This window comes from Mustelus asterias, chromosome 13 (assembly GCF_964213995.1).
Source record: "Mustelus asterias chromosome 13, sMusAst1.hap1.1, whole genome shotgun sequence".
In the NCBI taxonomy this organism is placed as follows: Eukaryota; Metazoa; Chordata; class Chondrichthyes; order Carcharhiniformes; family Triakidae; genus Mustelus; species Mustelus asterias.
This window is the reverse complement of record NC_135813.1, coordinates 5,678,219-5,705,904: the sequence shown is the minus strand read 5'-3', so window position 1 is coordinate 5,705,904 and position 27,686 is coordinate 5,678,219. Positions and strand designations below refer to the sequence as shown.

Here is a 27,686-nt window from a genome sequence, read left to right as displayed (position 1 = left end):
AGACAGAGGAATCAAAGGGAATTCCTATAATTCACAGTTTGCTGCATTTTGTTCAGAGTGAAATGAATGATGTCATCATTAATGGTTTGTGATGATACAGCGCCTCTTAGAAAAGTATTTTTAGCATGTTTCATGTATGGAGTATGTTTAAAATTCAGCTCTGTTTTACACGGTGCCGATTTGTCTGGGCAAGAGGCAGCTCAAATGTTGACAATGATTTTACCAAATGGTGTGCTTCTCGAAACAGAGTCAATGCATTTGTGTTTACTTAGGTTGCCTTTGGGGTTTCATAGTAGGGTTTTGATTAGGTTGACTGGCAAGAGACAGAGTCATGTGCTGATGGGAGGAGCTAAGCTTGCAGAGAAGATACGCAGTCTTTCTTTTATTTTAAAACAGTTTTCTACCGAGTCCTGAAAAAAGCAAGAAGTGTCTTTCTGTCTCTCTCTAGAGAGGGGCTGTCAGGAGACAGGTGTATCTCCCTCCATCTCTCTCTCTGGAGGTGCTGTTTGAGGCAGTGTTGAGACAGCTGTGAACCTACATCTCCACTCACCTGATGAAGGAGCAGCGCTCCGAAAGCTCGTGATTCCAAATAAACCTGTTGGACTTTAACCTGGTGTTGTGAGACTTCTTACTGTGCCCCACCCCAGTCCAACGCCGGCATTTCCACATCAGACTTTTGAATGGACCTACCTTGCATTAAGTTGATCTTTCTCTACACCCTAGCTATGACTGTAACGCTACATTCTGTCTCTCTCTCTCTCCAGAGGTGTTTAAAAAGCTCTAGGACTGTTAACAAGTACAAGCACATATGCCTGTGTACTGCTAACTGATTTTGAAGAGGATTCTAAGTCAATAAGAGGAATATTGCTTGAATTGAAACTAATAGTCATAGGTTAGCAGTTAAGAACTATGCCTTGTCACGTTTAAGCATTGTTAAATGTTAAGCTGAGTCATTTGTTATAGTTAAACTGTTTTGTTGGAGTAAAGTTTGTTTTGATGAAACAATTGGGCGGCACGGTGGCACAGTGGTTAGCACTGCTGCCTCACAGCGCCAGGGACCCGGGTTCGATTCCCGACCTCAGGTCACTGTGTGGAGTTTGCACGTTCTCCCTGTGTCTGCGTGGGTTTCCTCCGGGTGCTCCGGTTTCCTCCCACAGTCCAAAGATGTGCGGGTTAGGTGGATTGGCCGTGGTAAGATGCCCCTTAGCATCAGGGGGACTAGCTACGGTAAATGTATGGGGTTATGGGGATAGGGCCTGGGTGGGATTGTAGTCAGTGCACTGTAGGGATTCTGTGGATTCCTTGAAAGCTTTCTGGTTGGTCAGTAGAATCGCACCTGGAACAGACATCCTATCCTCACATTAAATAGCAAATATTCAGGGACCAGTCTAACTTTTGTAATGTACCTTGGGATTTCTGATCCCGTACCCAAACAGGTTGTATATTAGCTGGTCTATCAAACCCCAACAGGAGCACTAACAGGAACCTTGAGTGTGTAAGATCTCTGAGATAATTAGCGGCTAGCTGTTTGCAGGGAGCTGGATTCACAGTCACAAGCCATCATCACCATCTCCCCAGTGCAAAATATCATTTGATTTGACTTATTATTGTCACATGTATTCGTATACAGTGAAAAGTATTGTTTCTTGCGCGCTATACAGACAAAGCATACCGTTCATAGAGAAGGAGAGAGTGCAGAATGTAGTGTTACAGTCATAGCTAGGGTGTAGAGAAAGATCAACTTAATGCAAGGTAGGTCCATTCAAAAGTCTGATGTGGAGATGCCGGTGTTGGACTAGGGTGGGGCACAGTAAGAAGTCTCACAACACCAGGTTAAAGTCCAACAGGTTTATTTGGAATCACGAGCTTTCGGAGCGCTGCCCCTTCATCAGGTGAGTGGAGAGGTAGGTTTCACAAACACGGCATATATAGGCAAAGACACAATTGCAAGATAATGGTTGGAATGCGAGTCTTTACAGGTAATCAAGGTGTCTTTGCCTATGTATATGCTGTGTTTGTGAACCCACCTCTCCACTCACCTGCTGAAGGGGCAGCGCTCCGAAAGCTCCAAATAAACCTGTTGGACTTTAACCTGGTGTCAAGAGACTTCTTACTCTCTTTGATGGACGCAAAAGAACCCCATTGCTATTTCGAAGGGAGTGCAGAGGAGTTGTGCCTGGTGTCTTAGGCAATATTGAACCCTCAGTCAATATCCCAGAATCACCGGGCCCGATTCTCCGCCCACCCCTCACGGCATGTTCCACAGCAGCTGAGTAGGCCTGCCATTGGCTGGCGGTGGCATCTTGTGGTCCCGTTGCTGTTAACGGGGTTTCCCGTTGTTGGGTCCCCCTGGCACTGGGGAGCAGGCGGCAGGGGGTCCGCAGGCGCGAACGGCTGCAGATTCCGGTCTGTTATCACATTGTTGTTTATGGGATCGTGCTATGCGTATACATACTGTATTTATAAAGCACTTGGACAGGCACTTGAAGTGCTGTAGCCTACAAGACAATGGGCCGAGAGCGGGAATGTGGGAATAGGATGCATAGCTCTTCTTCAGCCGTCACAGACACAGTGGGCTGAATGGCCTCCTCCTGTGTTGTAGATTATCTATATTTCCATCACTTTCATATTCTACCTCAGTCTCCAGCCCCGAGGATAAAATTCCTTCTCTGATAATTTCCTGCTCAAGCTCCCTTTTTCACAGCTGTCATCAACATGGAATCCCTACAGTGCAGGAGGAGGCCATTCAGCCCACTGATCCTGTACCTACAACAATCCCACCCAGGCCCCCGAAGGAAGTTCGCAATGATTTTAACTTTGCATAGAGAGTGTTGCGGTAAGGCTGTCCATTCTAATGGACAATTGGCTGCAAAACAGATGCAGAGACGACAGATTAAATAACTTTATAAAGAAACTTACAAGTGCGACTTGAATTCTGGGAGGACCCTGTTCAAAAGATCAGGGGTTAACTCATCAACAGGTCATTGCTGAAGTTTATACAGAGGGCGGCACGGTGGCACAGTGGTTAGCACTGCCGCCTCACAGTGCCAGGGACCTGGGTTCGATTCCCGGTTTGGGTCACTGTCTGTGCGGAGTTTGCACATTCTCCCCGTGTCTGCATGGGTTTCCTCTGGGTGCTCCGGTTTCCTCCCACAGTCCGAGAGACGTGCTGGTTAGGGTGCATTGGCCGTGCTAAATTCTCCCTCAGTGTACCCGAACAGGCGCCGAAGTGTGGCGACTAGGGGATTTTCACAGTAACTTCATTGCAGTGTTAATGTAAGTCTTACTTGTGACAAATAAATAAATAAGATTATTGTGACTTTCTGTATTGTGTCCACCGATCAAAAAGTTTCAAAATATTCAATGATGAAAGATTTATAAAAGGCAGCGGTAGAAACTTACCGGGGGGCCAGGAAGTCCTCGTGGGCCAACTGGACCCTAAAAAAAAGTTATAAAATATCTCATCACTTTCTGGTATAAAGCCCAAGTGAAGACAAGTTGAATATAGATAAGTTCCTGTCTCCTGATCGATAATTTGGTGTCTTTCGCCTCAATAGTTGGAGATTCCACTCTCGTGGGAAGGTCTGCTTTTAAAAAGCAGTCATAGAATCCCTACGGTGAAGAGGCCATTCGGCCCATCGAGTCTGCACCGACAACAATCCCACCCAGGCCCTATCCCTGTAACCCCATGTATTTACCCTGCTAATCCCCCTGACAAAAAGAGGCAATCTAGCATGGCCAATCAACCTGATCCGCGCAAAAGCAGGGTTAGGCAGGGTTAGATGATCAGCCATGATCTTAATGAATGGCGGAACAGGCTCGAAGGGGCCAAATGGCCTCCTCCTGCTCCCATCCTCTACGTTTCTATCTTTGGACTGTGGGAGGAAACTGGAGCACCCGGAGGAAACCCGGGAAGAACGTGCAGACTCCACACAGGGCAGTGACCCGAGGCCGGAATTGAATCCGGTCCCCTGGCGCTGTGAGGCGGCAGTGCTAACCACTGTGCCACCGTGCCTTGAGTAACCATGCCAGGAGTAACTAATGCCCTCCTTGAGTGCCCGCTGCCTCTGTTGAGTTATCTCAATCACTGCACTGCTCGGTTCCGTTCAATGCAAGCGTCAGGGCAATAGCTTTCTCCTGTTTCTATGGCTCTCACTGTTCCTCTGCCCAGGTTTGAAAGTTTATTGTGAGTTAGCAGTGACTAAATTGGCAACAAAACGATATCTCCATTGTTGACACTCCTCTGAGCTGTAAAATGAATAGTTCACTTCATACACACTATTTCCCCGTGATATAAAAAGCATATTGAGGGAAAGGCGGAAAAGATTTACAAGGATGTGACCTGAATTTGAGAGGAAAAACTGAGCAGGATCGAGGCTCTTTTCTCTGGAACAGACTCAAAGGAGGCCTAGCGAAGGCCTCTCTCCAATCATGGGAGAAGACTCGAAAGGATCGACGCGGAGAAACAGTTTCCACTTGTGCGTGAATTCGGAAAAAAAAGGAGGGATAAATATTAGATAACCACACTCCGAAAGGAAAGCAAAACAAATTTGTGAGGGGAATAAAGAAATCACAAGAGTGAAAAACTTTGCCTAAAGACCAGCAAACGGCTTACTAATTTCCTCAATAATTTCCAGAAAACAGAAAACCCCATTCATTCCTGAGGAAATGGAGAACTCCCTTCTTGGTTTACGTTTGTGACGTGCAAGAGGGAGAGTGAGATGGTGTCAGAATAACTTGTACTGATGTGAAACTTCCCTTACGTGGCGCCAACAGCGTGGGTTCAATTCCCCTGCCGGCTGAGATTACTCATGCAGGCCCCGCCTTCTCAGCCTTGCCCCTCGCCTGAGGTGTGGCGATCCTCGGGTTAAATCACCACCAGTCAGCTCTCCCCCGTCAAAGGGGAGAGAGAGCGGCCCATGGCCATCTGGGACTATGGCACCTTTACCTCTACTTTTACGTTCATTTAGGGGTGGGGGAACTTTGTCTTTATTGGACAGAAGGAAATCATATTGGAACGATATGTTAGAGGTGCATCACATGACTCTGATTAAAACAGAAACTAGAAGCAGGAGAAGGCCATTCAGCCCTTCAAGCCTGCTCCGCCATTCATTTTGATCACGGCTGATCATCGAATTCAATATCCTGATCCCCCCTTCCCCTCATATCATAGAAATTATCATCATAGAAACCCTACAGTGCAGAAGGAGGCCATTCGGCCCATCGAGTCTGCACCGACCACAATCCCACCCAGGCCCTACCCCCATATATTTACCCGCTAATCCCTCTAACCTATGCATCTCAGGACTCTAAGGGGCAATTTTTAACCTAGCCAATCAACCTAACCCGCACATCTTTGGACTGTGGGAGGAAACCGGAGCACCCGGAGGAAACCCACGCAGACACGAGGAGAATGTGCAAATATCCCTTGATCCCTTTAGCCCCAAGAGCGATATCTAATTTCTTCTTGAAATCTCACAATGTTTTGGTCTCAACTACATTCGGTGGGAGTGAATTCCACACATTCACCACCCTCTGGGTGAAGAAATTTCTCCTCACCTCAATTCTAAAAGGTTTACCCCTTATCCTCAAATTATGACCCCTAGTTCTGGACTCCCCCACCATCGGGAACATTCTTTCTGAATCTATCCTGTCCAACCCTGTTAGAATTTTATAAGTTTCTATGAGATCCCCTCCCTCTCCTCTAAACTCTAGTGAATATAATCCTAACCGACTTCATCTCTTCTCATATGACAGATCTGCCGTCCCAGGAACCAGCTTCGTAAACCTCTCCTCCACTCCCTTTATAGCAAGGACATCCTTCCTCTCGCTGCCATCATCTCTCAGCAAACATGAGTTAGGTTGCAGATCAGCTGTGGAACAGGCTTGAATAGTTAAACCGTCCTGTAGAAGGGTCATATGGACTTGAAATGTTGACCCGGTTTCCCTCTCCACAGATGCTGTGCGGTTGTACAATGGTTGGCACTGCTGCCTCACAGAGCCAGGGACCCGGGTTCAATTCCCGGCTTGGGTCACTGTCTGCGTGGAGTCTGCACATTCTCCCCGTGTCTGCGTGGGTTTCCTCCGGGTGCTCCGGTTTCCTCCCACAGTCCGAAAGACGTACTGGTTAGGGTGCATTGGCCGTACTAAATCCTCCCTCAGTGTACCCGAACAGCCGGAGTGCAGTAACTAGGGGATTTTCGCTGTAACTTCATTGCGGTGTTAATGTAAGCCTACTTGTGACACTAATAAATAAACTTTAACAATACCGAGGCACCTTAAAGCCAAGGAATGGTTGAGAGAGGGAGGGAGGCGGGGGCTCTTTGTGAAATATTCCTCCTGTAACCCAGTTGACAAGCGGAGTTCCAGAGAAGGCAGAGACCCAGACCAGCATAGCCGCAGAATGTCGGATTGATCAGTGATTACGATACAAGCTGTGCACAGTGTCCTCCTTCATCACTGTCATTATTTCCCACCCAGGGTCCTGAAGGAAAACCAGGAAAGGCTGGAGAGAGAGGAAAACCTGGCAGAAAGGTTAGTCGTGCTTGCATTCCTTTTTAATAAATCGAAAAGAGATACATCTACCGTATATAGTCCTGCGAAAGTCACATTTCTGAGACCAAACTCTTTAGGCCAGAAGCCATGGGCCAGAATTTGACCGCCTGGCCCGCCCCGGGCTCACTGAACGGGAATCTCCGTTGGCCTCGGGCGGGATTTTATGATCCCGCCCAAGCAAGGCTGTAAAATCCCGCCCGAGGAGTTTTACTGTCCTTTCCACAATGTTTTCGAAGGGATATCGTGCTCTGAGCCCGACTTAAAGAGACAGTCTGAATGGAATGAAATAAAACCCTGTGACACTAAAGGATTCATAGAAACATAGAAACATAGAAAACTACAGCACAAAACAGGCCCTTCGGCCCCACAAGTTGTGCCGAACATATCCCTACCTTTAAGGCCTACCTTCATCGCAATTACCTACTGTTTACCCGCTTACTTACCAACATTCATTATCATTAGGGGGGGCTTCTTCACGCAGAGAGTGGTGGGAGTGTGGAATGAGCTGCCGGATAAAGTGGTAAATGCGGGGTCACTTTTAACATTTAAGAAAAACTTGGACGGGTTCATGGATGAGAGGGGTGTGGAGGGATATGGTCCAAGTGCAGGTCAGTGGGACTAGGCATAAAATGGTTCGGCACAGCCAAGAAGGGCCAAAAGGCCTGTTTCTGAGCTGTAATTTTCTATGGTTCTATTAGTATTTATGAATAGAATGAAACCGCGTCATTAATTTCTTCTGGATCACACTTTGCTTCTGAAATTTTTTGGGCTTCAATCCCGGGAAAATGGGAGGGGGAGGTTGACTTGGATGTGGGGATGTGGGAAATTATGGTTTTCTTGCAGGCCAAAATCGTGGGGTCAGCTTATACATGGGATCGACTTTCACACGAGTGCATACAGTATTTGTCAGCTCCGACCTCCGGATCTATCTATCCATTTGCAAAAGATAAAACAGTTTATCAACCTCTCTGTGCTCTTGGCTGGAATTCACCGGTGTTGTGCACCCCGCTAAAGCTGCCAGCGAGAAGGCAAAATTTGGCACTTAGATAAATCTTCATTCACCGCAGCGGGGTTGGGGGAGAATCCCACCCCTTCTGGAATTTTGTAGAATCCCTACAGTGCAAAAGGAGGCCATTCGGCCCATCGAGCCTGCACTGACAACAATCCCACCCAGGCCCCACCCCCATAACCCCATGTATTTACCCCGCTAATCTCCCTGACACTAAGGGGCAATTTATCATGGCCAATCAACCTAGCCCGCATGGTGGCACAGTGGTTAGCACTGCTGCCTCACCGCGCCAGGGACCCAGTGATTTGGTTCACTGTCCGTATGGAGTTTGCACATTCTCCCCGTGTCTGCGTGGGTTTCCTCCGGGTGCTCCAGTTTCCTCTCAGAGTCCAAAGATGTGCGGGTTAGGTGGATTGGCCATGCTAAATTGCCCCGTAGTGTCAGGGAGACTGGCTGGGGCAAATGCATGGTGTTGTGGGGATAGGGCCTGGGTGGGATTGTGGTTGGTGTAGACTTGATGAACCGAATGGCCTCCTTCTGCACTGTAGGATTCTATGATCTATTAGCTTTGGACTGTGGGAGGAAACCGGAGCACCCGGAGGAAACCCACGCAGACACGGGGAGAACGTGCAAACTCCACACAGACAGTGACCCAAGGCCGGAATCGAACCCGGATCCCTGGCGCTGTGAGGCAGCAATGCTAACCACTGTGCCACCGCGCCATCCTTTGTTTTCATCCACCATTCTCTCAGAATTAGGAACGCGCTTCCTCATTCAGCCTTCTACATTGGTAGTCCAAACATCCAAGTGTTAAATCTAACGAAGCATCAAATAGACTCACAACCTGCTAATGCGAAAGCATCGCAAAGATTATTCCCTGGAGTAGCCTTGGAAATCTGTAACATGCTCAGATCTCACGTCAAAATAATGTGAAACTTACAAGGATATGTAATTTCCTCCGTGACTTTGGACAAGATCCATCGACAAACTATAAAACTATTCAGTCCCTGGACGCATTCTTCCCCCAACGCCTCCCCCCCGACGCCACAACAAGTGATTTTATTTTTTGTGGATGGGATTTTCTGCACAAACTATTTATTCCCACCTCATTAAAAATGAAAGCTGCAAACTGGAGAGATGGATTGGATCAGCTGTGTGCGCTGGCGGGGAATTGTGTTTTTATATATGAACGAATACCATATTTTCTGTGGCCAAAGGCAATGCTGTACAGAGGGGAGGCGTCTCTTGCTGAAGGAATGCTTGGCGATCTGCAAGGGTAGCCAGAGGCTCTCTCAGACCCCTCGCATGCCCAAGACCCAACGTCCACTCTTGGAATGACTGCTGCTCGGGTCAAACAAGCCCAGATAAAGTAACGTTTATTTATGAGTCATAAATAAGTCTTACATTTGCACTGAAATGAAGCTACTGTGAAAATCCCCTAGTCGCCACACTTTGGCGCCTGTTCGGTTACACTGGGGGAGAATTTAGCATGGCCAATGCATCTAACCAGCACGTCTTTGGAGTGTGGGAGGAAACCGGAGCACCCGGAGGAAACCCACACAGACACGGGGAGAACGTGCAAACTCCACACAGAGAGTGACCCAAGCCGGGAATTGAACCCGGGTCCCTGGCGCTGTGAGGCAGCAGTGCTAACCACTGTGCCACCGGGAATCAAACCCGGGTCCCTGGCACTGTGAGGCAGCAGTGCTAACCACTGTGCCACCGGGAATCAAACCCGGGTCCCTGGCACTGTGAGGCAGCAGTGCTAACCACCGTGCCACCGGGAATCAAACCCGGGTCCCTGGCACTGTGAGGCCGCAGTGCTAACCACTGTGCCACCTGGAATCAAACCCGGGTCCCTGGCACTGTGAGGCAGCAGTGCTAACCACTGTGCCACCATGCCGCCCACTTTTCTTTCTTTTCTTTCTGCCTCTACACCACCTCGAGTCAAGTTATTTGATGAATTCAAGGCACTTGTTTCTCGCGCTGTGCTGCTACTTTGCAACTTATATTTGCCGTACCTGCTTAACCCCCACCCCTCTCGCACAATGTGCTGGAAATCACACAGGGCTTGCTCGCCAGTGAGGGAAATCCTTGTTGACGTTTTCCTGTCTCTTGTGTGTTGTAGGGTAGCAAAGGTCACTTGGGACATCTGGGAGAGACTGGACCTCCAGGAGAACAAGGACCCGAGGGAACCCAGGGGCCCAAGGGATCTCGAGGAACGCGTGGAGCAATGGTACTCACTTCGCAATGACAGCATCTTTCGCTGAGTTAAACCCATTGTCGCCTAGAAAAGGATTATTCCTTAACTCGTGAAAGAACTGACAGTCACCACCTGTCTTCCCGCAGTTCAACACAGTAATCCTTTTCTCTGTGGTTCCATTTGGTTGCCTCACAATGGATACGTTATAACCAGGATTATGTTATTTAAAAATCGATTTTCCATTCGTAAAGGAAGTCTGAATAATGCACATTTACTCAAAAGCTATGGTGTATAGACCCAACTGCACACATAATGCCTGCCTATGACACGATACAAACATCTAAGGATGGGATATTAATGTTCATTTGGTAGTGCAATACTTAAGTATTGCTTAAAAAAGAGGCATTTTGTCGAAAGTTTATAGCTTGGACAATTCACAAGAATACAAAATGTAAGGGAAAACAAGACATTTATACTATGAGAAGAGAGTGCTGATTGGTTGGCAGGCGGGCTCTGATTGGTAGAGATGTTGCCAAGGAAAATGTACCAACTGATGGTGACTAACAGATAACCAATCAGAGTTCACTTGCCAACCAATCAGCACTCACGCAGTAAAAATTTGGTGTTTTCCTCTGACATTTGGTATTCTTCCGAATTGGCCTGATGAGTGCAAGGCAAAAAGCTTCGACAAGATGTCTCTTTTTTTCAGCGATGGGATATTGAATGAAAATAAGAATGCGTTAATGTGCAATGTCCTTGTATATTTGTACGTTGGGCATGTTGTACAGGAAATAGCACGCAGAGACTTTGTACACCGAACAGAATAATGTGTGCGGAGATTGAGCAGTGGGCAGAGAGTTGCACACAGCAGCTGTGTACACTGAACAGGACGTTGCAGTAAATGGTCCACACATTGAATATGTGGAGTTTATGCAGCACAGTAGATAAAGGCGATAAAGGGCAGCACGGTGGCACAGTGGTTAGCACGGCTGCCTCACAGCGCCAGGGACCCGGGTTCAATTCCGGCCTCGGGTCACTGTCTGTGTGGAATTTGCACATTCTCTCCGTGTCTGCGTGGGTTTCCTCCGGGTGCTCCGGTTTCCTCCCACAGCCCGAAAGACCAGGTTGGTTAGGTGGATTGGCCGTGCTAAATTGTCCCTTAGTGTCCCAAGATTAGGTTAGGGTGATTAGCAGGGTAACTACGTAGGGCGAGGGGTGGGCCTGAGTGAGATACTCTGTCGGCGAGTCAGTGCAGACTCGATGGGCCAAATGGTCTCCTTCTGCACTGTAGGGATTCTATGACATCTGTGGTTAGACATTCCGTTGAACTTTGCACATTCAGATACTGTAGGTCCTGATCCTGCAAAAAGTGAGCTGATAAATATATTTAACTTATTTAAGATGATTTCAAATGTTACGAGGACATGACGGTATCTCTGCCTGCTTGCCCTGATTTCGCTGTCTGATTGGCTTGCCTTCCTTCCCCTCTTTGATAGGGTGCTCCTGGTCGCATGGGACTTCAGGGTGAAACAGGAATCGCAGGGTATGAGGTAAGGACACTTTACTGTCACAGACTCTGCTTTATTCCTCAGTGCAGCAGGTGACAACACACATCTGACAATGTAACGTGGCTTTGCACTGGTTTTTCTTTTGCTATTTGTTCTTGGGATCTGGCAAGGCCACCATTTATTACCCAGCCCTAATTGCCCTTGAGAAGGTAGCATGGTGGTAAGTGTAATAGACCAGTTATTCAGAGGCCTCAACCAATTCTGCAGAGGTATGAGTTTAAATCCCACCATGGTGGAATGAAGCACTACTCCCATAATAATGACCATGAAACCATTGTGGATTGTTGGGAAAACCCATCTGGTTCACTAATGTCCATTAGGGAAGGAAATCTGCCGGCCTTACCTGGTCTGGCCTACATGTGACTCCAGAGCCACAGCAATGTGGTTGACTCTCAACTGTCCTCTGAAATAGAACAAAGAAAATTACAGCACAGGAACAGGCCTTTCAGCCCTCCAAGCCTGCACCGACCATGCTGCCCAACTTAATTAAAACCCCCTACCCTTCCAGGGGCCATATCCCTCTATTTCCATCCTATTCATGTATTTGTCAATACGCCCCTTAAAAGTCACTACCATATCCTTTCCACTATCTCCCCCGGCAACGAGTTCCAGGCACCCGCCACCCTCTGTGTCAAAAAACCTGCCTCGTACATCTCCTTTAAACCTTGCCCTTCGCACCTTAAACCTGTGCCCCCGAGTAATTGACTCTTCCACCCTGGGAAAAAGCTTCTGACTATCCACTCTGTCCATGCCCCTCATAATCTTGTAGACTTCTATCAGGTTGCCCCTCAACCTCCGTCACTCCAGTGAGAACAAACCAAGTTTCTCCAACCTCTCCTCATAGCTAATGCCCTCCATACCAGGCAAAAGCCTGGTAAATCTTTTCTGTACCCTCTCCAAAGCCCCCACATCTTTCTGGTAGTGTGGCGACCAGAATTGAACACTATATTCCAAGTACGTCACAACTAAGGTTCTATAAAGCTGCAACATGACTTGCCAATTTTTAAACTCAATACCCCCAGCCAAAGTCACTCAGTTTGACTTAAGTGAAGCATTATTTTGTCTGTCAGAGGATCCTTATGTAATGACTTCAATCAGGCCATAGAGGTTGGCCTATTGGAATATGAACTCCCTGATTAAGGAGTCAATTGATGGGCCAATCAGGGAGTCTTTGCCTTGTATTTAACCGAGAGCGTCAGTTCCTCTGGCACCCCTGGAGATAGACTGCTGACTGCGAGCACTCTGTGTGCCGCTGTTAGAGATTGTAAAGAAAGGGATTTTGGGACTTCTGCCTCGGAAGAGTTATTACACCTTAGCCTGTGGAATTCTTTTCCACAGAGAGTTGTGGCGGTTGGGCCTTTGAATATATTCAAGGTTGATTTAGATTTTTGATTGACAAGGGAGTCAGGGGTTATTTTGGGGGCAAACAGAAAAGTGGAGTTGAGGCCACAGTCGGATCAGCCATGATTGAATTGAATGGTGGAGCAGGCTTGAGGGGCTGAATGGCCTACCCAAGCTCCTATTCCTTGTCAAGTTGCTGCCGTTAATGCATCTTAGTCTGTAACCTGCTCATAGATCTGACTTAACTGTGGCCTTCATAGCGAGAGGATTTGAGTAGATGAGCAGGGATATCTTGCTGCAACTATACAAGGCCTTGATTGAGGCCACATCTGGAATATTGTGCTCAGTTCTGGTCTCCTTATCTGAGGAAGGATGTTCTTGCTATAGAGGGAGTGCAGAGAAGGTTTACCAGGCTGATTCCAAGAATGGCAGGACTGACGTATGAGGAGAGATTGAGTTGCTTAGGAATGTATTCGCTGGAGCTTAGAGGAATGTAAGGGGATCTCATAGAAAGCTATAGAAGTCTAACAGGACTAGGCAAGGTAAATGCAGGAAGGATGTTCCCAATGGTGGGGGAGTCCGGAACCAGGGGTTACAGTCTGAGGATACAGGGTAGACCATTTAGGACAGAGATGAGGAGAAATTTCTTCACCCAAAGAGTGATAAACTTGTGGAATTCGCCACACAGAGAGAAGTTGATGCCAAAACAATGAATGGTTTTCAAGAAGCAGTTAGATTTCGCACTTGGGGTGAAGGGGATCAAAGGATATGGGGGGAAGGTAGGATAAGACTATTGAGTTGGATGATCAGCCATGATCGTGATGAATGGCGGGAACAGGCTCGAAGGGCCGAATGGCCTCCTCCTGCTCCTATTTGCGATGTTTCTATGTAAGAAGACTGCAGTTGTGTCGCCATTTTAAAACATTTGTTTTTGGGGTGTGGGTGATGCTGGAGTGGCCGCATTTATTGCGCGCGACCAGGATAATAATTACTTAACAACTGGGTAACTTCCTGCTCCAACTCAGAGTATAAAGAGTCGGCCATTCTGGGAGCTGGTGTGGGCCAGAACCAGGCTCTTTGTATTATGTTCTCCCCGTGTCTGCGTGGGTTTCCTCCGGGTGCTCTGGTTTCCTCCCACAGTCCAAAAGACGTACTGGTTAGGTACATTGTCTGTGCTAAATTCTCCCTCAGTGTACCTGAACAGGCACTGAAGTGTGGAGACTGGGGGATTTTCACAGTAACTTCATTGCAGTGTTAATGTAAGCCTACCTGTGACACTAATAAATAAACCTAAACTTTGAAAATTATCCCTTAGTGTCTCAAGATGTGTAGGTTAGCGGGGGTAAATATGTGGGGTTACGAGGATAGGACAGGGGGGTGGGCCTGGGCTCGGGCTCAGTGTGAATCAGTGCAGACTCGATGGGCCGAATGGCCTCCTCCTGCACTGTAGGGATTCTACGATATCTATGACTCCGCCCTGTCTGCGTAACTAAAGTAAACAGAAAATGCTGCAGATGCAGGAAACCTGAAATATAAAGCGAAAATGCTGGGTAAACTCAGCAGGTCTGGCAGCCTCTGCGGTGAGAGAAACAAGGTTAATATTTCAAGCCCAAACCCTGAAGAAGCTGGTGAATTTTCCAGCAACTTTTATAATGTAACTAAAGTCCCTCAAACCTGGAACCCTTCCTACACTTTCTTTCATTTGATTTTGCAACTTGCTGTGGTGGGGTTTTGAATACATAACTCCAATTTCCAGAGCAGTACCAAAAGGCAGGCAATGATTTGCCACAGATTCTGTCTGATCTGCGAAGCATTTCCAGCTTCTTCTGTTTTTATTTTCATATTTCCGACAAATCCAATTTTCCCATATTTTTAACATAGCCACGGCACGGCGGCACAGCGGTTAGCACTGCCGCCTCACAGCGCCAGGGACACGGGTTCGATTCCCGGCCTCGGGTTACTGTCTGTGTGCACGTTCTCCCCGTGTCTGCGTGGGTTTCCTCCGGGTGCTCCGGTTTCCTCCCACAGTCCGAAAGACGTGCTGGTATAGGTGGCCTGGCCATGCTAAATTGCCCCTTAGTGTCAGGGTAAATACATGGGGCTACGGGGATAGGGCCTGCGTGGGATTGTTGTGGGCGTAGGCTCTGTAATAAGATCCCTTTATTTACAATTCCAACAGCGGTACACAGAGTGCTCGCAGTCAGCAGTCTATCTCCGGGGGTGCCAGAGGAACTGACACTCCCGGTTAAATACAAGGAAAAAACTCCCTGATTGGCCCATCAATTGACTCCTTAATCAGGGAGTTCATATGCCAAGAGGCCAACCTCTATGGCCTGATTGAAGCCATTACATACACCTTAGCTATAACTGTAACACTGTATTCTGCACCCTTTCCTTTCCTTCTCTCCTCTATGAACAGTATGCTATGTCTGGAGAGCACGCAAGAAACAATACTTAACACTGTATCCCAATACATGTGACAATATTCCAATAGGCCAACCTCAATGGCCTGATTGAAGTCATTACAACCTCGATGGGCCAAATGGCCTCCTTCTGCACTGTGGGGCTTCTATGATTCTGTAAACTGTGCCTCGGAACAACACTGGGAAACCAAAATGAGTATTTTGTCCAGTCAGCACTCTGTACCATGCACTGTGACTTCCCGCAATGCTGAAGATTTAAAGGCTTGTTGTCTGACATCTCTCGGTAACCCAGCAGGTGAACCGTTGAGGTTTGCAGTCCAGGAACGGCCTTTTCACTGATTGCGTCTGCATTGAATCCTCGCTGAAGCAATCCAGGATTAATCCCACTTCTCCGGATCTTTATCCACTCTTCGTTTTAAGGGAAAAATTAATTGTCTCTGGCTCCCTCTGGCATGTTCTGAAATAACTTAAATTATCCACTGCGACCTGTCCAAAAAGATCCCAGCGCCAATCTGTACCTTCGGGGAAGAGGAGGAGGAACACAGAGCACGAGAAACACTCAAAGTAGCAAAACAAAGCCCCACTATTCCTTTAGATACTACTCTCTCCCTTGTGAGATGTATTGCATACAACAACAAACTTCTATACTATAAGGCGACACGGTGGCACAGTGGTTAGCACTGCTGCCTCACAGCGCCAGGGAAGTGGGTTCAATTTCCGGCTTGGGTCATCATTGTCTGTGTGGAGTCTGTACCTTCGCCCCATGTCTGCATGAGTTTCCTCCGGGTGCTCCGGTTTCCTCCCACACTCCAAAGATGTGCGGGTTAGGTGGATTGGCCATGCTAAATTGCCCCTCAGTGTCCCGGGATGCGTAGGTCAGAGCGATTAGCGGGGTAAATGTGTGGTGTTATGGAATAGGGCCTAGGTGGGATTGTTGTTGGTGCGGACCCAATGGGCTGAATGGCCTCCTTCTGCACTGTAAGGATTCTATTTATATGGCACCGTTCACGCCCCAAGGTGATGAAACAAAATATGACACTAAGCCAACAAGTTCAATAAGACCAAAAGCTTTGTCAAAGAGGTAGATTTTGAGGAGCATCTTAATGGGTGAGGAACATAGCTCTGCCAGGGGGAGGCGATGGCCTAGCGGTATCATCATTAGACTATTAATCCAGAAACTCAGCTAATGTTCTGGGGACCCGGGTTCGAACCCCGCCACGGCAGATGGTGGAATTTGAATTCAATAAAAAAAATCTGGAATTATGAATCTACTGATGACCATGAAACCATTGTCGGAAAAACCCATCTGGTTCACTAATGTCCTTTAGGGAAGGAAATCTGCCGTACTTACCCGGTCTAGCGATAATACCACTAGGCCACCCACCTCCCCATAAGGCTTGTATTGACTATTTAAAATGAGAATTAGCTCTTGATTTCAAATATCCTTCGCCTGTTAATTAAGGTTTAGATCATAGAATCCCTACAGTGTGGAAGGAGGCCATTCAGCCCATCGGGTCTGCATCGACTACGTTCCACCCAAGCCCTATCCCCACGTATTTACCCTACTAGAGCCCCGAACACATTTTTGGATGCTAAGGGGCACATCTTTGGAGTGTGAGAGGAAACCCATGCAGACACGGGGAGAACGTGCAAACTCCACACAGTCACCCAAGGTTAGGTGGATTATCCATGGAAAATGTGTGCGGATATGGGGATAGGGTGACAGAGAGGGCCTGGGTCAGAGAGAGTCGGTGCAGACTCGATAGGCCGAGTGGCCTCTTTCTGCGCTGTAGGGAATTCTATGGTTCTATGGAGTGTCCGGCTCTGACTGAAAACTGGCGTGGATCCCTCCAGAAGCACTGCCAGGGTTTTCAGACCAGATCTGACAAAGGAAATCTGGGGGCATGGTTTACACTGTCAGTCTGTTGGGTTGGGGCCAGTTAGAGCCAGCAAGGCCGTCTCCGCAGATATTGGAACTGAGGTGAAACTCCCCCCACCATGAGGGTATCAGGGGGATCTCCCTGTCCCATGGCACAATTATTGGGGCTCCACCCACCCCTTCCCCCCCCAACAACCAATAACAATTGTTGTGGCATGGCCGGCACTCCCCCTTTCAAAGCAAAGCCCAGCCACCACTGCCTAGGCCCCTCCTTCTCCCTCACCTTACCCACTTCACATAACAGGACCCCCTCCACAATTGGGCCCACCCGTGGCAGTGCCGCCTGGCATTGGGTTGGCAAACAATGTCAGCCAGTGGACAGTCAGGTCCTAGCACAGAACTCCGGCTCAATATACCATAGCTTTTACATTTTTTACAATCATTCATGGGACATGGGCGTCGCTGGCTGGGCCAGCATTTATTGCCCATCCCTAGTTGCCCTTGGAGGGCAGTTGAGAGTCAACTACATTGCTGTGGCTCTGGAGTCACATGTAGGCCAGACCAGGTAAGGATGGCAGATTTCCTTCCCTAAAGGACATTAGTGACCCAGATGAGATTTATCCGACAATCGACAATGGTTTCATGGTCATCAGTAGATTCGCAATTCCAGATTCTTTTATTGAATCCAAATTCCTGCCGTGGCGGGATTCGAACCCGGGTCCCCCAGAACATTAGCTGAGTTTCTGGATGAATAATCTAGCGATAATACCACCAGGCCATCGCCTCCCTACTTTTGTTTAGAGGTGTTTAGGCTGACACTACCTGGTTGGCGCTGAATGGATTGCTCTGCAGAAAGCCAGCATGGACTCAATGGGCCGAATGGCCTCCTTCTGAGTAGAGACTCTTCTGACTCTGACTCTAAAGCCAAGGACTTTGACTTATTTTAAATCTTCAAATAATTTGAGTGTTCCCAAAGAGCCCCCTGGTGGATAATACTTGGTGCTTCAATTTTAGACGGCAACCCTTCAAACAAATCATTTCCATTTTCAGCCAATACACAGAACAATAAGGTTTTTCTATCCAAACATTTAAATAGTTGCGAGCGTAAGAAATTTGACCAAGTGAATGGATGGGCCCACCTGTTCAGGTCAACTTCTGGCACCAATCACATTCCACCCTACCCTCCCGGAAAAACCCAACCTCTTGCAAGAGGCAAGAACAGATTATGGAAATGTCATGTGGGAAGAAAACTTGAGAATTTCCTCCTGAGCCTCTGAGGTAATGTAGCAGGTTTCACGGAGACCGGCGTTCCCTCAGGCTTATCGCAACCTGAATCGGGGTATCCCAATCCATAATTTCATAAGATATAGAAGCAGAATTAGGCCATTCGGCCCATCGAGTCTGCTCCGCCATTCGATCATGGCTGATTAAGCTCCTCATCCCCATTTTCCTGCCTTCTCCCCGTAACCCTTCAACCCATTACCAATTAAAAATCTGTCTAATTCCTCCTTAAATTTACTCACAGTCCCAGCATCCACTGTACTTCGGGGTAGCGAATTCCCCATAGAAACCCTACAGTGCAGAAGGAGGCCATTCGGCCCATCGAGTCTGCACCGACCACAATCCCACCCAGGCCCTACCCCCACATATTTACCCGCTAATCCCTCTAACCTACGCATCCCAGGACTCTGGGCGGCACGGTAGCACAGTGGTTAGCACTGCTGCTTCACAGCTCCAGGGTCCCGGGTTCGATTCCCGGCTCGGGTCACTGTCTGTGTGGAGTTTGCACATTCTCCTCGTGTCTGCGTGGGTTTCCTCCGGGTGCTCCGGTTTCCTCCCACAGTCCAAAGATGTGCGGGTTAGGTTGATTGGCCAGGTTAAAAATTGCCCCTTAGAGTCCTGGGATGCGTAGGTTAGAGGGATTAGCGGGTAAAAAAAAAAAAGGGATTAGCAGGTAGGGCCTGGGTGGGATTGTGGTCGGAGCAGACTCGATGGGCCGAATGGCCTCCTTCTGCACTGTAGGGTTTCTATGATTCTATGGGGCAATTTTTAACCTGGCCAATCAACCTAACCCGCACATCTTTGGACTGTGGGAGGAAACCGGAGCACCCGGAGGAAACCCACGCAGACACGAGGAGAATGTGCAAACTCCACACAGACAGTGACCCGAGCTGGGAATCGAACCCAGGACCCTGGAGCTGTGAAGCAGCAGTGCTAACCACTGTGCTACCGTGCCGCCCCAAATTGAGACAACCCATAGCCCCCTCAGATCGATTAGATTCTTCGCACACATGGTTATAGAAATCACTGAACTCTTTATTGCTTCCTGCACTTGGGGACCCCAAAATATCTGGAATTAAGAATCTACTGGTGACCCTGAAACCATTGTCGATTGTCGGAAAAACCCATCTGGTTCACTAATGTCCATTAGGGAAGGAAATCTGCCGCCCTTACCTGGTCTGGCCTACATGTGATTCCAGACCTACAACAATGTGGTTGACTCTCAACTGCCATCTGGACAAAGGCAACTAGGGATGGGCAATAAATGCTGGCCCAGCCAGCGACACCCATGTCCCACAAATGACTTTTTAAAAAATCCCATTAATCAGCTTTCATCTGCTAAGATGTTAGTGATGGGGTGGAATCTGACTTGATGGTAGTGACTGGCTGATTGCTAAGTGGAGGAGGCTGGAGTATCTGGTTATATAACAAGGAGAGGTCCAGACCTCACTATAGGAAGGATGTGATAGCACTAGAGGGGGTGCAGAGGAGATTCACCAGGATGTTGCCTGGGATGGAGCATTGGAGCTATAAGGAGAGACTGGCTTGGATTGGATTGTTTTCTTTCGAGCAGAGAAGGCTGAGGGGGGACATGATTGAGGTGTATAAGACTATGAGGGGTATCCACCTACTCTCCACATCTTTGGACATCAAGGGGCAATTTAGCATGGCCAATGCACCTAATCCACACATCTTGGGACAATAAGGGGCAATTTAGCATGGCCAAGGAACCTAACCTGCACATCTTTGGACTGTGGGATGAAACCAGAGCACCCGGAGGAAACCCACACAGACACGGGGAGAATGTGCAAACTCCACACAGACAGTGACCCAAGCCAGGAATCGAACCTGGGTCTCTGGTGCTGTGAGGCAGCAGTGCTAACCCACTGTGCCACCCTGCCACCCGTAATCAGCCGGGTTCATTAGAGTGACACAGTTACAATAGAAAGACCTCATTGTCAGACGGAGATTGCACCCACCTTGTTACAGATTAATAAGAAGCACCTTGCAGCCTTCTCTGTTTGTGCTGATAATGGCGCGTGTTAATAAGTGCCTGAATCCCTTCACTTTAACCTGGTTATCTGGCACCATCTAAAAGTCATTTTATGTATTTCACAGGGACATAAAGGACCACCAGGACCGAAAGGACCACCCGGCCCAAAAGGTGAAAAGGTAAAATTGCCTCATCTTACAAACTGGCTTGTATTGACTCTGCGGTGAAAGCTGTACAGAGTTACATTGTGTTTTTGGGAGCGAGGGAAATCTAAGCTAAAGGATGAATTGTACACCCAGCCCCGCAATTCTCATCCAATTCGATTCAGTTTATACAACTCCGTTTGCGTTAAGTGACCTGTGTGCATCTCGGCGACACATGCCCGGAGCTCTGAACTGCACTCACTTTCCGTGTACCCACTTAGATCATTCAACCAGCCCTCTGCTCACTCCGCCAACAACCTCGTCCTGCACGCGTTGGGACGGCACGGTGGCACAGTGGGTTAGCACTGCTGCCTCACAGCGCCAGGGACCCTGGTTCGATTCCCAGCTCGGGTCACTGTCTATGTGGAGCTTGCACGTTCTCCCCGTGGCTGCGTTGGTTTCCTCCGGGTGCTCCGGTTTCATCCCACTGTCCAAAGATGTGCGGGTTAAGTGGATTGGCCACGCTAAATTGCCCCTTAGTGTCAGCGTGTCTAGCTCGGGTAAATGCATGGGGTTACGGAGATAGGGCCTGGGTGGGATCGTGCTCGGTGCAGACAAAATGGGCCGAATGGCCTCCTTCTGCACTGTAGGGATTCTATGATTCTATTCTGTGATTGGCCAGTTCGTCTGCAGCTACACACATCTGGAAATGAGTTTCTGCATTGCGAACAGCAGTGAATGAAAAGACAAAATGTTTTTTTTGTTCAGTGGATGGTAACTCATCATTCAAACATTGTCCACAGGCTTCTCGAGGCCTCTCAGTCTCCAAGGCATCGCAATTCCCTTCCATCTCCCTCCAGGGGAAGGGTGATAGGGAAACATTTCATGAATTTTTATTTAGACTTCATTGGTGTCGATGTTTGGTTGCCTGTGGAGGGAGATGATTCTGCTCTTGTGGCACGGAGGGCGGGATTTTCCGGCCAAGCTCACCCCAAAACCGGAAAATCCCACCCGAGGTCAACGGACCTTCTCACGGTCTGTGTCCTGCCCGTGACGATTCCCGTGGCCGGCGGGTCGGGAAAATGCCGCCCAGTGTGTCTGGAATGTGTTCTTATCTGGTGGAGGCCAACATCTGCCCATGTGCAGATGGCATGGTGGAACAGTACAGTTAATACTGCAGTGGTTAGCTCTGCTGCCTCACAGCCCCAGGGATCCGGGTTCAATTCTTGGATTGGGTCACTGTCTGTGTGGAGTCTGCACCTTCTCCCCGTGTCTGCGTGGGTTTCCTCCGGGTGCTCCGGTTTCCTCCCACAGTCCGAAAGACGTGCTGGTTAGGGTGCATTGGCCGTGCTAAATTCTCCCTCGGTGTACCCGAACAGGTGCCAGAGTGTGGCGACCAATAACTTCATTGCAGTGTTAATGTAAACCTACTTGTGACACTAATAAATAAACTTCACTTTACCATTCATTGAGAACTTCAGGCTGGAATCTCACCTCTGTTCATGCCGGTGGGATTTTCCCATCCTGCCGCAATGAACGGGGATTTGGCTGGCCACCCTGTTCTCCGACCTCGCAGCAGCGGGACCGTGGCGTGAACGATCGGTAAGATCGTGCCCTCAATTTGTTTTTTAGCGATTTGCACTCTCCATTTTGGCCTCCAGAAAGCAGCATTTTCAATTGGACTGGCCAGACCTGACATGTAAAAGTGATTCGAATCATAGGACAGTTACAGCACAAGAAGGATGCCTTTCGGCCCACTGCGTCTGTACCATCTCTCTGAAATTGTTCAGGAGCCTTGGAAGTCAATGGGGGGAATATTCCCCTTCCATCCACCATGGGAATCGTAGTGGGCGGGTGGGTGGGGGGAGGGGGGGGAACCATGCAAAGGTCCATTGCCCTGGGTGGGATTTGCCAGTTTTGGGGTCAGCATGACTGGAAAATCCCACCCTATGAAAAGAAAGTGATTTATCAGTGTCACAAGTGGGCTTGCATTAACACTGCAATGAAGTTACTGTGAAAATCCCCTAGTCGCCACAATCCGGCGCCTGTTCGGGTACACTGAGGGAGAATTTAGCACGGCCAATGCACCCTAACCAGCACGTCTTTCAGACTGTGGGAGGAAACCAGAGCACCCGGAGGAAACCCACGCAGACACGGGGAGAACGTGCAAACTCTACACAGACAGTGACACAAACCGGGAATTGAACCCGGGTCCCTGGCGCTGTGAGGCAGCAGTGCTAACCACTGTGCCATCGTGCTATCGCTGAGTTGGATTAGTGAAAAATTGAGTCAAAGTTTCACCCTCCACGGCAAATCTTTCTACCCCCCCACCCCCAGCCCACCCCTCATACATCCTCCCTAAGCCAGGCACGTCTTGTAATTGAGAGATTGGACAGGCAAGTTGGGAGCAGAATGATCCCGCGTCTGCAACAGCCCAGTGGACATGTTTCCCCATCCCCGATCCCAGATCATTGCTTCATCTTCATTCTCTAATATTTCATATTGAGAACTCAGCACTGTGATTTGATTTATTATTGTCATATGTACAGTGGAACCCGATTTTACGTGTCCCGATTTAGCGCGAAATCGGCGATGACGCGATGGACCCTTTTTTTGCTCTTTCCGGTTTAGTGATTTTGCGCGACCCCGATTTAGCGCGACCCTGATAACATTGGCGATAACATTTTATGGACCCCAACCATCGCGTTACAACGGGGCTGCACTGTATTAACATACAGTGAAAAGTATTGTTTCTTGTGCGCTATACAGACAAAGCATACCATTCATAGAGAAGGAAAGGAGAGAGGGCAGAATGTCGTGTTACATTCATAGCTAGGGTGTAGAGAAAGATCAACTTAATGCAAGGTAGGTCCATTCAAAAGTCTGACAGCAGCAGGGAAGAAGCTATTCTTGAGTCGGTTGGTACGTGACCTCAGACTTTTGTATCTTTTTCTTGACTGAAGAAGGTGGAAGAGAGAATGTCCGGGGTGCGTAGGATTCTTGATAACACTGGCTGCTTTTCCGAGGCAGTGGGAAGTGTAGACAGAGTCAATGGATGGGAGGCTGGTTTGGGTGATGGATTGGACTACATTCACAACTGTTTGTAGTTTCTTGCGGTCTTGGGCAGAGCAGGAGTCATACCAAGCTGTGATACATCCGGAAAGAATGCTTTCTATGGTGCATCTGTAAAAGTTGGTGAGAGTCATAGCTGACATGCCAAATTTCCTTAGTCTTCTGAGAAAGTAGAGGCGTTGGTGGGCTTTTTTAACTATAGTGGCGGCATCAGTGTCAGTGTGGGGATCGAGCCCGTGGGCGGATTTCCCATGCAACCCAGATGCACCTGCCATTGGCTGGCAGTGGGACCTTCTGGTCTGGCCTTTGTCAATGGATGTTCCCCATTTAATACACCCCTCGTTTCTGTGAAACCCGGGCTGGGGAGTGCGCCGTCGGCGGTACTGGAAGATCCCGCTGGCATGAATGGCCAGAAGATCCCAGCTGTGTCTTTCCGCTCTGTGGCTGTGCCACGAAGGAAATGCACAGCAAGATCCCACAACAGCAATGTGATGAATAGCATATAATCTGGCTTTGGGACTTTGGCTGCGGGATTACATGTGAACATACGAATTAGGAACAGGAGTAGGCCATTCAGCCTCTTGTGCCTGCTCCGCCATTCAGTAAGACCATGGCTGATCCAACCAGCCCACATTCCCGCCCGCCCCCAATAACCTTTCACCCACTCGTCACTCAAGAATCTGCCTTAAAATTATTCAAAGATTCTGCTACCACTGCCTTTTGAGGAAGAGAGTTCCAGAGACTCACTCCCCTCAGAGAGTAAACATTTCTCCTTATCACCGTCTTAATGAGCGACCCCTTACTTTTAAACAGTGACCTCCTAGTTCTAGATTCTCCCACAAGGCTTAGGGGTGATCTTATAGAGGTCTATAAAATAATGAGGGGCACAGATCAGCTAGATAGTCAACATCTTTTCCCGAAGGTAGGGGAGTCTAAAACTAGAGGGAATAGGTTTAGGGTGAGAGGGGAGAGATACAAAAGGGTCCAAAGGGGCAATTTTTTCACACAGAGGGTGGTGAGTGTCTGGAACAAGCTGCCAGAGGTAGTAGTGGAGGCGGGTACAATTTTGTCTTTTAAAAAGCATTTAGACTGTTACATTGGTAAGATGGGTATAGAGGGATATGGGCCAAATGGGGGCAATTGGGACTAGCTTAGTGGTTTAAAAAAAGGGCGGCATGGACAAGTTGGGCCGAAGGGCCTGTTTCCATGCTGTAAACCTTTATGACTTTATGACTCTGACTCACATCCCCCCCTCTTTTCACCTAGAATCTTAACGCTGTTGTCCCCCCCACTCCTTGTTCCATCAGCTGTGGTTTTAACATCTCCTTCTGCCTTCCTTGCTCTGATGTGTACAGCCCCACTCAGCATCCTTTTTGCCCTTAGCTGTGCGAAACCCCTTTGAAAGTTTTAGCGAAAGCAAAAAGTTTAGACAGGCCAATCTCAGCCTGGAGAACAAGTGCGCCAAAGTGCAGCCATTCCAGGGTCCCACAAGGTGGCCTTGTTCATTTCCCTGGGAGGAAACTGGCCACAGCTGGAATACTGTGTGCAGTTCTGGTCACCACATTATAGGAAGGATGTGAACACACTGGAGGGAGTGCAGAGAAGATTCACCAGGATGCTGCCTGGGATGGAACATTTACATAGAACATAGAACATTACAGCGCAGTACAGGCCCTTCGGCCCTCGATGTTGTGCCGACCAGTGAAACCAATCTGAAGCCCATCTAACCTACACTATTCCAATATCATCCATATGTTTATCCAATGACCATTTAAATGCCCTTAATGTTGGCGAGTCCACTACTGCTGCAGGCAGGGCATTCCACGCCCTTACTACTCTCTGATTAAAGAACCTACCTCTGACATCTGTCCTATATCTATCACCCCTCAATTTAAAGCTATGTCCCCTCGGGCTAGCTATCACCATCCGAGGAAAAAGGCTCTCACTATCCACCCTGTCTAATCCTCTGATCATCTTGTATGCCTCTATTAAGTCACCTCTTAACCTTCTTCTCTCTAACGAAAACAACCTCGAGTCCCTCAGCCTTTCCTCATATGACCTTCCCACCATACCAGGCAACATCCTAGTAAATCTCCTCTGCACCCTTTAAGCTATGAAGAGATGTTGGGTAGGCTTGGGCTGTTTTCATTGGAGCAGAGAAGACTGAGGGGCGACCTGATCGAGGTGTTCAAGATTATGAGGGACATGGACAGGGTGGATAGGGAGCAGCTGTTCCCCTTCGTTGAAGGGTCAGTTAGGAGGGGACACAAGTTGAAAGTGAGGGGTGGGAGGTTTAGGAGGGGATTTGAGGAAAATCTATTTTACTCAGAGGGTGGTGAGGGTCTGGAATGCGCTGCCTGGGAGGGTGGTGGAGGCGGGATGCCTCACATCCTTTAAAAAGTACCTGGATGAGTACTTGGCACGCCGTAACATTCAAGGCTATGAGCCAAGCGCTGGCAAGTGGGATTAGGTGGGCAGGTCAGGGCGTTTCATGCGTCGGTGCAGACTCGATGGGCCGAAGGGCCTCTTCTGTGCTGTAATATTCTGTGATTCTGCGAAACTGAGTCATATTTCAGAAGTAGATGGCAAAAAACCATTATCGCACTTCCAAGCAATGATTTGTTTTTGGCTCCGAGGAACATTCAGAACGGTTTTAATCCAATTCAGCAATGAAATGGGCAGACGGGAGCAGCCAGCTGGGTGAGTTACTAAATATAGCAATTGTACTTCTTTTGGGAAAGTTACAGAGTTCATCGGAAGGAAATGGAGAAGATCTATCTCTTAAACCAGCTCAAAGGATAAATACTGCTGTTTTCCAATTGCCCTGATGTTTGGAATTCGCCAGCTTTGAAACTGAATGAATTCTCCAGACTTAACGCAAAGGAACTCAGTCCTGCGGTTCACTGCTGACTCACCTCTGCATTATCCACGATTAAAACCAGACTCCGCTACAGCTGGGATTCTGCCTGCAGGGGAACCGAGGTCCCCCCCATGATTCCCAAACAACCCTGAAGGTGGGACAACTGCCAAGTCCTGACAGTCAAAATTAACTTGCTGTCTGCGCAGGACGCAGGGAGAAAGACCCCGTTTCACTGGAGGATTTGGAAAGAAATTTCTTCACAATGTCTGGTGGTCGGACTCACGAGGACCGGAGCTGTCTGCTCAGTGAAATCCTGAGACTCGTTTGTCATCGAAATCAAAAGTTCGTAAGGTGCAGGAGCCATTCGGCCCATCGAGTCTGCGCCGCCATTCGATCATGGCTGATATGCTCCTCGTCCCCATTTTCCTGCCTTCTCCCCATCAACCCTTCAACCCCATTACCAATTAAAAATCTGTCTAACTCCTCCTTAAATTTACTCACTGTCCCAGCATCCACTGCACTTTGGGGTAGCGAATTCCTAAATACCCACTGAAATGGCCTCGTAAACCACTCAGTTGTATCAAACACACAACCTCAGGCTAAAGGGACGATCCTTTAAAATAGAGATGAGGAGGAATTTCTTCAGCCAGAGAGAGTGGTGAATCTGTGGAACTCTTTGCCGCAGAAGGCTGTGGAGGCCGGGTCATTGAGTGTCTTTAAGACAGAGATAGATAGGTTCTTGATTAATAAGGGGATCAGGGGTTACGGGGAAAAGGCAGGAGAATGGGGACGAGAAAAAAATCAGCCATGATTGAATGGCAGAGCAGACTCGATGGGCCGAGTGGCCTAATTCTGCGCCTATATCTTATGGTCTTATAGTCTCTGGGAGAAGTAGTTTCTCCTCAACTCTGTTTTAAATTTGCTACCCCTTATCCTAAGACTATGACCTCTCATCCTAGAATGTCCCACAAGAGGAAGCATCCGCTCCACGTCTACTTTATCCATAACTTTTATCATCTTGGTTACCTCAATTTGATCTCCCCTCATTCTTCTCAATTACAGAGAGTATCGGCCTAAACTGTTCAATCTCTCTTCAAACCCCTCATCTCTGGAATCAATCGAGTGAACCTCCTCTGAACTGCCTCCAATGCCACTGCATCTTTCCTCAAATAAGGGGACCAAAACTGTGCACCATAGAATCCCTGCAGTGCAGAAGGAGGCCATTCGGTCCATTGAGCCTGCACCGACCACAATCCCACCCAGGCCTTATCCCCATAACCCCATGCATTTACCCTGCTAATCCCCCTGACACTAAGGGGCAATTTATCATGGCCAATCCACCTAAATTGCATTTCTTTG

At 48.3% G+C, this 27,686-nt stretch overlaps 1 protein-coding gene across 1 annotated transcript in view; it reads left to right on the top strand.

Moving 5' to 3' along the window:
* The window catches only part of col27a1b (collagen, type XXVII, alpha 1b), a 610,967-nt gene that overhangs the window by 496,379 nt on the left and 86,902 nt on the right, over positions 1 to 27,686 (top strand). The window contains exons 44-47 of the mRNA XM_078227545.1: positions 6,481 to 6,534; positions 9,693 to 9,800; positions 11,264 to 11,317; positions 20,378 to 20,431. Of these exons, the coding sequence (XP_078083671.1) occupies positions 6,481 to 6,534; positions 9,693 to 9,800; positions 11,264 to 11,317; positions 20,378 to 20,431 (270 nt within the window). The remainder of the gene's footprint in view (positions 1 to 6,480; positions 6,535 to 9,692; positions 9,801 to 11,263; positions 11,318 to 20,377; positions 20,432 to 27,686) is intronic.